Source organism: Salminus brasiliensis, unplaced genomic scaffold, assembly GCF_030463535.1.
Source record: "Salminus brasiliensis unplaced genomic scaffold, fSalBra1.hap2 scaffold_77, whole genome shotgun sequence".
Lineage (NCBI taxonomy): Eukaryota > Metazoa > Chordata > Actinopteri > Characiformes > Bryconidae > Salminus > Salminus brasiliensis.
The window spans coordinates 38,143-47,203 of NW_027326706.1; the positions used below are offsets into that span (position 1 = coordinate 38,143).

Here is a 9,061-nt window from a genome sequence, read left to right on the forward strand (position 1 = left end):
TTCATTTGTATTTATAATTGTTGTCACTTTGTTTAGCAGTTTGGAGAACGGGTGCATTAGAGTGCAGAGTGTGTTTAGAGTTACAGATTTGCCCCTGTACCCCCTGTTTCACTGTGAAAAATGTTTCATGTATGGAGAACAGATTGAACAGTTAGCTAAAAGGGTTTGGGCAGCTGCGGGAAAAACTGGAGCCCAAATAGACTGGCTCTGTTTACTGAGTTTAGAGTTTTGGAAATGTGACTACAGATGAGACAAAATGATGTTAGCAGTTGTAATAAACTGTAAACCAGGCGTTTCTTTATTAAGCTGTATTTATGGATCACTCATTTCCAAGTTTTTCGTTGTGACTTTTAATTTGCCTGTCTGCGCTGTGGGGACCTTTACTGTGACAGGTCAGCTGACTGACTCACATGACCGCTGTGGAGCGGTGAAAAGCGCTGCTGCTGGTGGTGCTGTTATTGGTGCTGGTGGTGTTATTGGTGCTGGTGGTGTTATTGGTGCTGGTGGTGGTGTTATTGGTGCTGGTGGTGTTATTGGTGCTGGTGGTGGTGTTATTGGTGCTGGTGGTGCTGAACTATGGCTGCTGTTGGAGCTCTCCGGCTTGTCCCGCTGCTGCTCTCTGTGGTCGCTCGCGCGGGCGGGTTCGGGTGGAGTGGAGACGCTTTCCAGCGCGAGGTGAAGTTTAATCGGACCGGCTGAACCAAAACAAGCTTCTGTAATATTAACTATACTTAATAAAGCCTCTATATATATATATATATGAATATGTTAAAATACCTCTATATATTACAGATATCAGATCTTCTGCTCGTGTTTATTAGAGAGAGAAAAAGAAGCTTTTTTTATAATTCATAATAAAAGTCCCTGCAGGCGCGCGTGCAGATTATTAAGATGATATTAAAATGATGTTCGTTCAGGATCCGAGGTTTAGGTGCAGTTTGAGGGAAGTGTAGCTGCTTCACTTCTGCTTTTCTACTTTATTTCTAGTAGTGTTAGAATGAGCTTAACCCATTCATTCCCTACTGCCCTGCTCAACATGGTCTAGATAGGTCCTGCAGAACCGGTTCTGATGGTTCTAAAGACTAATAGTTATACATTCTGCATATTTTCACCAATATAAAGGATTCTGCAATCTCTTAAAGGCTGCTTTTAGACCTAGCTAAAGATCTGGTTTAATAATGTAACAGACCTGAAGGGTTAAATGGAAAATGATTTTTAATTGAAGTTTATTTTGGTTACTGATGCGCTTTAGTAGATTCAACAGTTAGAGTAAAAAAAAGAAGTAATCCACCATTAGTGCTGGACAAAGATGGAGTTTGGCCTCCGCCTTTAACCCATGCATGCAGTGAAACACCACACACACACACACACACACACACACACACACACACTGACCATGCGCGCACACGCCTGGAGCAGTGGACAGCATTACTGTGCTGCCCAAGGGCCCAACAGTGGCAGCTTGCCAAGCCCAGGTCGACCTGCCCCACCTCAGCGCGCTTAACCGCTGAGCCACCGCCGTCCCCCCACTCTCTAGCTGAATGACCAGATCTCCTCTCTGTATCACTCAGGTGTCTCTGGAGCTGAACCCTGGCCAGCAGCTTCCCGCCCCTGGAGTCGACCTGCTCCACGTCCGAGCGCTGGGTGAAAACGACACCCTGCACTTCCTCCTCTGCAGTAAAGGAGCTCCTGCAGTACTACTGGTTCACACCAACTCCAGAGAGTCCACCGTTCAGGTGGACTGGCCTGCCTTCCTGAGCCACAACTCCACAGGCAGCCTGCGGGTGGTGCCGGAGAGCAGTGTGCAGTACAGCAGTGCTCTGGTGTTCTCCAGGGTAAGCCTGGTTTCAGTTTCGCATTAGTCACGAGCTGCGACCCCGTTCTTCACAGAAGGGTTTGAGTTCTGGAGTTTACAGGATTAGAATGAAGAGATTAAATCTGCTCGTCATTTCAGTCGTACCTGCATCAGGTTTAAGACTAAGATCAGTGAGACAAACGTGTATGCAGCAATTTCACATCTTACAATCATTCAAGTCTCTGTCAATACCAGCAGTTTAACAACAGGTTCAGAGTCTGAACTTTAGCCATTAGCACAGCAGTGACTGCTGAGACCACGGCTGCAGGTTAAGAAACAGAGAACTGAGCTCTGAGGCGCTTCCCTAATCTGCAAGGTTTGTGGGTGATTTGGTTTAGGGGTCACATTTAAGATGACCCCTAGAAAGGATCAGGAACTGATCCCTGAGGAATCCTGAGCTCACGTCCTCCTCTAAGGTGATAAACCACTGAGAAAAGCTCCATGTATTAATCTCCTTCTCCTCTCGCTCAGCTGTTGGAGTATGACGATGTAAACAACACTGCAGACCCTCAGGACCAGCCTGACTCCAGCTTCCTTCCCCCTTACGATCTTCAGAACTTCACCTGGAGCGACCTGAACAGCTCCCTGGACTACACACGCCACACAGCACTGCTCTGCGGGAGAGACGGCAGCTCCGGCTTCAGCAACGGCTCCTTCTGTCTGCAGGTGGAAGCTAATCTGAGGGGTGTTGAAAGGGGGGGTTGAAGTAAATCCTGGGGTTTTATCATGTTCATGTTGTGCTTGAGTGGTGATGCAGCAACCCTGGGATCAACACCTGGAACCACTGAGCAGCAACTTAACCCTCTCTGCTCCAGGGGGCACTGTAGTGTTGCTGGTTCACTGGGTTCTTATTAAAGACACGTTTTTGCCACTGCATGCTAACATCAGAACTTTACCTCCCTCAGCTCAGGCTGATCAGTCGCCACTCTGCTGTGCTGGGCGGTTAGCACTGCTGATGTTCAGACCAAAGGCTTTCGGGTTGGGTTTATACTCCAGCTATGAGGCTGAACGCCTCCACGCTGTAAGACGTGCAGTTAGCCCCAAGCTTACTGTAAGGAAGCATCAGTCTAGAAGTAGAAGCTTTGTGACACGGCTGAGTTTACAGCTGACTGTGAGCGGCTCTGAAGGTCTGCGGGGCTCTGAAGGTCTGCGGGGCTCTGAAGGTCTGATGACTTTTTGGTGTTTTCTCAGTTCTCAGCGTTCGAGTCTGAGGGTCGGGAGAAGGCGTGGCCGAGCCTCCTCCACAGCGCTAACTCCTCCCAGCTGCGCATGTGGTTGGAGGGTGTGAAGCCACGGACCAATCAATCACGCTTCACCCTGGAGCTCCAGTCAGTGAGTGAGGAGGGGTTTCAGGCCAGAGTAGACGTTCACAAATTCATCGATGACGAGTTCACGCCCTCCATATTCCAGGTATGAAGATCCTGTAGAGTTATACATCTCCTCTCCTCGCCTCCTCTCCCAGTCCAGCTCTCCTCTCCTCTCCTCGCCTCCTCACCCAGTCCAGCTCTCCTCTCCTCGCCTCCTCACCCAGTCCAGCTCTCCTCTCCTCTCCTCGCCTCCTCACCCAGTCCAGCTCTCCTCTCCTCTCCTCGCCTCCTCACCCAGTCCAGCTCTCCTCTCCTCTCCTCCTCACCCAGTCCAGCTCTCCTCTCCTCTCCTCTCCTCCTCACCCAGTCCAGCTCTCCTCTCCTCTCCTCGCCTCCTCACCCAGTCCAGCTCTCCTCTCCTCTCCTCGCCTCCTCACCCAGTCCAGCTCTCCTCTCCTACTCACCCAGTCCAGCTCTCCTCTCCTCTCCTCTCCTACTCACCCAGTCTAGCTCTCCTCTCCTCTCCTCGCCTCCTCACCCAGTCCAGCTCTCCTCTCCTACTCACCCAGTCCAGCTCTCCTCTCCTCTGCTCTCCTACTCACCCAGTCCACCTCTCCTCTCCTCTCCCAGTCCAGCTCTCTTCTCCTCTCCTACTCACCCAGTCCACCTCTCCTCTCCTCTCCCAGTCCAGCTCTCCTCTCCTACTCACCCAGTCCAGCTCTCCTCTCCTCTCCTCTCCTACTCACCCAGTCCAGCTCTCCTCTCCTCTCCTACTCACCCAGTCCAGCTCTCCTCTCCTCTCCTACTCACCCAGTCCAGCTCTCCTCTCCTCTCCTACTCACCCAGTCTAGCTCTCCTCTCCTCTCCTCGCCTCCTCACCCAGTCCAGCTCTCCTCTCCTCTCCTCTCCTCTCCTCTCCTCTCCTCTCCTACTCACCCAGTCCACCTCTCCTCTCCTCTGCTCTCCTACTCACCCAGTCCAGCTCTCCTCTCCTCACCCAGTCCAGCTCTCCTCTCCTACTCACCCAGTCCAGCTCTCCTCTCCTACTCACCCAGTCCAGCTCTCCTCTCCTACTCACCCAGTCCAGCTCTCCTCTCCTACTCACCCAGTCCAGCTCTCCTCTCCTACTCACCCAGTCCAGCTCTCCTCTCCTCTGCTCTCCTACTCACCCAGTCCAGCTCTCCTCTCCTCTGCTCTCCTACTCACCCAGTCCACCTCTCCTCTCCTCTGCTCTCCTACTCACCCAGTCCAGCTCTCCTCTCCTCTCCTCTCCTCTCCTCTCCTACTCACCCAGTCCACCTCTCCTCTCCTCTGCTCTCCTACTCACCCAGTCCAGCTCTCCTCTCCTACTCACCCAGTCCAGCTCTCCTCTCCTACTCACCCAGTCCAGCTCTCCTCTCCTACTCACCCAGTCCAGCTCTCCTCTCCTACTCACCCAGTCCAGCTCTCCTCTCCTCTGCTCTCCTACTCACCCAGTCCACCTCTCCTCTCCTCTGCTCTCCTACTCACCCAGTCCACCTCTCCTCTCCTCTCCCAGTCCAGCTCTCTTCTCCTCTCCTCTCCCAGTCCAGCTCTCTTCTCCTCTCCTCTCCTCTCCCAGTCCAGCTCTCTTCTCCTCTCCTCTCCTCTCCCAGTCCAGCTCTCTTCTCCTCTCCTCTCCTCTCCCAGTCCAGCTCTCTTCTCCTCTCCTACTCACCCAGTCCAGCTCTCTTCTCCTCTCCTACTCACCCAGTCCAGCTCTCTTCTCCTCTCCTACTCACCCAGTCCAGCTCTCCTCTCCTCTCCCAGTCCACCTCTCCTCTCCTACTCACCCAGTCCAGCTCTCTTCTCCTCTCCTCTCCTCTCCCAGTCCAGCTCTCTTCTCCTCTCCTACTCACCCAGTCCAGCTCTCTTCTCCTCTCCTACTCACCCAGTCCACCTCTCCTCTCCTCTCCTCGCCTCCTCTCCCAGTCCAGCTCTCCTCTCCTCTCCTCTCCTACTCACCCAGTCCAGCTCTCCTCTCCTCTCCTCTCCTCTCCTACTCACCCAGTCTAGCTCTCCTCTCCTCTCCTCGCCTCCTCACCCAGTCCAGCTCTCCTCTCCTCTCCTCTCCTACTCACCCAGTCCAGCTCTCCTCTCCTCTCCTCTCCTCTCCTACTCACCCAGTCCAGCTCTCCTCTCCTCTCCTCGCCTCCTCACCCAGTCCAGCTCTCCTCTCCTCTCCTCTCCTACTCACCCAGTCTAGCTCTCCTCTCCTCTCCTCGCCTCCTCACCCAGTCCAGCTCTCCTCTCCTCGCCTCCTCACCCAGTCCAGCTCTCCTCTCCTCTCCTCTCCTACTCACCCAGTCCAGCTCTCCTCTCCTCTCCTCTCCTCTCCTACTCACCCAGTCTAGCTCTCCTCTCCTCTCCTCGCCTCCTCACCCAGTCCAGCTCTCCTCTCCTCTCCTCTCCTCTCCTCTCCTCTCCTCTCCTACTCACCCAGTCCAGCTCTCCTCTCCTCTCCTCTCCTCTCCTACTCACCCAGTCCAGCTCTCTTCTCCTCTCCTACTCACCCAGTCCAGCTCTCTTCTCCTCTCCTACTCACCCAGTCCAGCTCTCTTCTCCTCTCCTACTCACCCAGTCCAGCTCTCTTCTCCTCTCCTACTCACCCAGTCCAGCTCTCTTCTCCTCTCCTACTCACCCAGTCCACCTCTCCTCTCCTCTCCTACTCACCCAGTCCACCTCTCCTCTCCTCTCCTACTCACCCAGTCTAGCTCTCCTCTCCTCTCCTCGCCTACTCACCCAGTCTAGCTCTCCTCTCCTCTCCTCGCCTACTCACCCAGTCCACCTCTCCTCTCCTCTCCTCGCCTACTCACCCAGTCCACCTCTCCTCTCCTCTCCTCGCCTCCTCACCCAGTCCACCTCTCCTCTCCTCTCCTCGCCTCCTCTCCCAGTCCACCTCTCCTCTCCTCTCCTCGCCTCCTCTCCCAGTCCACCTCTCCTCTCCTCTCCTCCTCACCCAGTCCACCTCTCCTCTCCTCTCCTCCTCACCCAGTCCACCTCTCCTCTCCTCTCCTCTCCTCCTCACCCAGTCCACCTCTCCTCTCCTCTCCTCTCCTCCTCACCCAGTCCACCTCTCCTCTCCTCTCCTCGCCTCCTCACCCAGTCCACCTCTCCTCTCCTCTCCTCGCCTCCTCACCCAGTCCAGCTCTCCTCTCCTCTCCTCGCCTCCTCACCCAGTCCAGCTCTCCTCTCCTCTCCTCGCCTCCTCTCCCAGTCCACCTCTCCTCTCCTCTCCTCTCCTCTCCCAGTCCAGCTCTCCTCTCCTCTCCTCTCCCAGTCCAGCTCTCCTCTCCTCATCTCGCCTCCTCTCCTCTGCCAAAGTGTGTAATTCTAAATTCTATTACAATAAAAATAAAAGAAAGGGAAAATACATCAATACTAACCGAAAATTATACATATACACATTATTATTATTATTATTATTATTATTGAATTATATAGATATTTACAGCGAGGATATTGAGGAATGTGATTCTTTTATTTCTTTATATATATTAGTGAATACAGGGGTGATGGACTCCTCTCTCAGGGTGTGACAGCTGTGCACATATTTTGCTTTTACCTGAACACCTGCTCTCTCTCTCTTTCTCTCGCTCGCTCTCTCTCGCTCTCAGGTGTCTCAGTGGGTCTCGTCCAAGGTGAATTCCAGTGCATTGGCTGGTTTTGCTCAGTGGAAGCCGGTGGCGTACCGTCAGCGGGTGCCAGTGCTGGAGGATGCCACGCCTTGCAGAAACACCCCACCTATCTCTCTCGCTCATCCCACACCCTCAGGCCTGGTCTCCGCTTACTTTACCCACAGTCCTCTCACCTATGGCATCAATGTCAGCTTTGGCATGGCTGAAGACCCGTTCTACAGCTCCACCCACTTCATTAGCTGGTGTGTGTCTATTGGGTGGGGGAAGTGATTGGACAGCTGTTTTCGTTTTCTTTTTTCACATTCCTTATTCCTTATTCTCGTTCTGGGATTTTTTTTTTCCTGCAACTGTTTGTTTTGATCATTAATTATTACGGTGACTCTGTTCGGACTTGGTCCGTGGTCTCTGCAGAACTGGGGATGGGTCAGGTGGCCCAGTTCGGTTTTATGTGTTCTGTGCTAAACCATGTCCACTGGAACACTTACCCTGAGGTAGCAGTGGTCTGATGGTGAATGCACTGATGTGGGAGGGGTTCATGTCAGTAATGGCAAAAGCAGCACCGGCCTAAAGAGTCTCCTCGAGACCTGTACAGGCCTGGGGGGGGTCAAGTGTTGTTTCCATGGCTATCTATATCATGTTCTGGTCCGGGACATTACAGGCTCAGGGAAGATTTCGGCATGGCAGTCGTGGATTCTGCAGGGGGTTTGTAGGCTGTACAGGACTCTGCCAGGCTGAACTGCTTGGTGGGGCTCTGCTGGACGGGACTTTGTCAGACCGGGTTCGGTCAGGTAGGACAGGTGGGTGGGGCTCTGCCTGGCCGGACACCATTGTGGATAATGGTGTTCTGAAGGTCATGTCTGTAGTTGGACACCAGAACTTTGCCACTCTGCGAATGAAGTGTAATGAGCTGTGAGTGTAAACCTCCCTCTCCCTTTCTGCAGGACCCTACTGGTGGGAATGGGAACTCCTCCGTCCGATTTCTTTTCTCCACTGGTAATGGGAATCATGGCTGTGGGACTTGGCACGCCACTTGCCCTCATCATGCTGGGCGGGATTTACGTCTGCATCCGGAAAACGAGGGAAGAGCCGCTGGGCTATCAGCCTATCAACTGACACTGTATAAGACAGGCCCCTCCCACACTTGTATGCTGCCCAGTGAGCGGTTATGTTGTAGGGTTAGGTTAGCCAATCAGAAGTGCCTTTTTTTTTTTTTTTTTTTTTTTTTTTTTTTTTTTTTTTTTCAGTTTTTTGGACAGGATAGTGTGTGACCCTCCTGATAAAGATGGCTAGAGTCAGCACACAAGTGTATTTCATCATACCCACTGTTATGAAGAACAACCACTGACTGTGCTAGAAGAGCACAATTTTGGACGGAGCCTAGCACACCATACATATTCTAAAGCCACGCCCTTTACATTATTCCTGGAGCTTCTAAAGCTGAATATTTAAAAACAAACATTGTCTTTAATCAAGCTGCAGCGAGAGAATCTCCTGATCAGTTTTATTTGACTATAAGCTGTTTTTATATTTTTATTCAGTTTAAATGTAATATCTTTCCTGTTCTGCACTGGTACATTTACAGTTATTAAGGGTTTCATAGTTCAGACTGGAGGTTTGGTGAGATTGGATTGTTGCTCTACGACACTGCTGTAAACTGTTTTGTGAAAAGATTTCTTTACAGTGGAGGTGAATAGAAGCAGGCGTCGGTCGCCATGACTACAACAGGTACAGCCCATAATTTATTTCCTATCCAAACCCACCAGTGCAGCTACACGAGTCTACTGAGTTTTATATGGAATGATGATGATGATGATGATGATGATGATGAAGAATAAAATAGTGAATAGAGAATCTGAACTAATGCAGTTCTCTTTAGGGACTACTTTCTGTAGCTGCACTACACCCTGCAGCATGTATCCCTCCACCATTTTAATGATCTGATTTTAAAAGCAGGTTCTAGAGCCGAACTCTTCTCAGAACTCTGGTAGAACCGTGTCTCAGGCATCAGGCAGCGTCTTCATCACCATTAGGTGAAGAACTTTCTGTGAGGAGCTTTTATTAGAGCTTCAGACGTCTGCTTCCCTTCACCTCCACTGTAGAACTCCAGCTCTGACTGAGGGAGCTTATCTAGAACCACCACTGTAGAACTCCAGCTCTGACTGGGGGAGCTTATCTAGAACCTCCACTGTAGAACTCCAGCTCTGACTGGGGGAGCTTATCTAGAACCACCACTGTAGAACTCC

The 9,061-nt window shown here is 51.9% G+C and overlaps 1 protein-coding gene across 1 annotated transcript; it reads left to right on the top strand.

Annotated features, from left to right (window-relative positions):
- Positions 1–431: 431 nt before the first annotated feature.
- Positions 432–7,952, top strand: glmp (glycosylated lysosomal membrane protein). Its single transcript, XM_072672124.1, has 6 exons — positions 432–675; positions 1,572–1,835; positions 2,327–2,521; positions 3,047–3,265; positions 6,798–7,060; positions 7,760–7,952. The coding sequence occupies exons 1-6, from the start codon at positions 577–579 to the stop codon at positions 7,929–7,931; spliced, it is 1,212 nt and encodes a 403-aa protein (XP_072528225.1). The 5' UTR covers positions 432–576; the 3' UTR covers positions 7,932–7,952.
- The last annotated feature ends 1,109 nt before the right edge of the window (positions 7,953–9,061 follow it).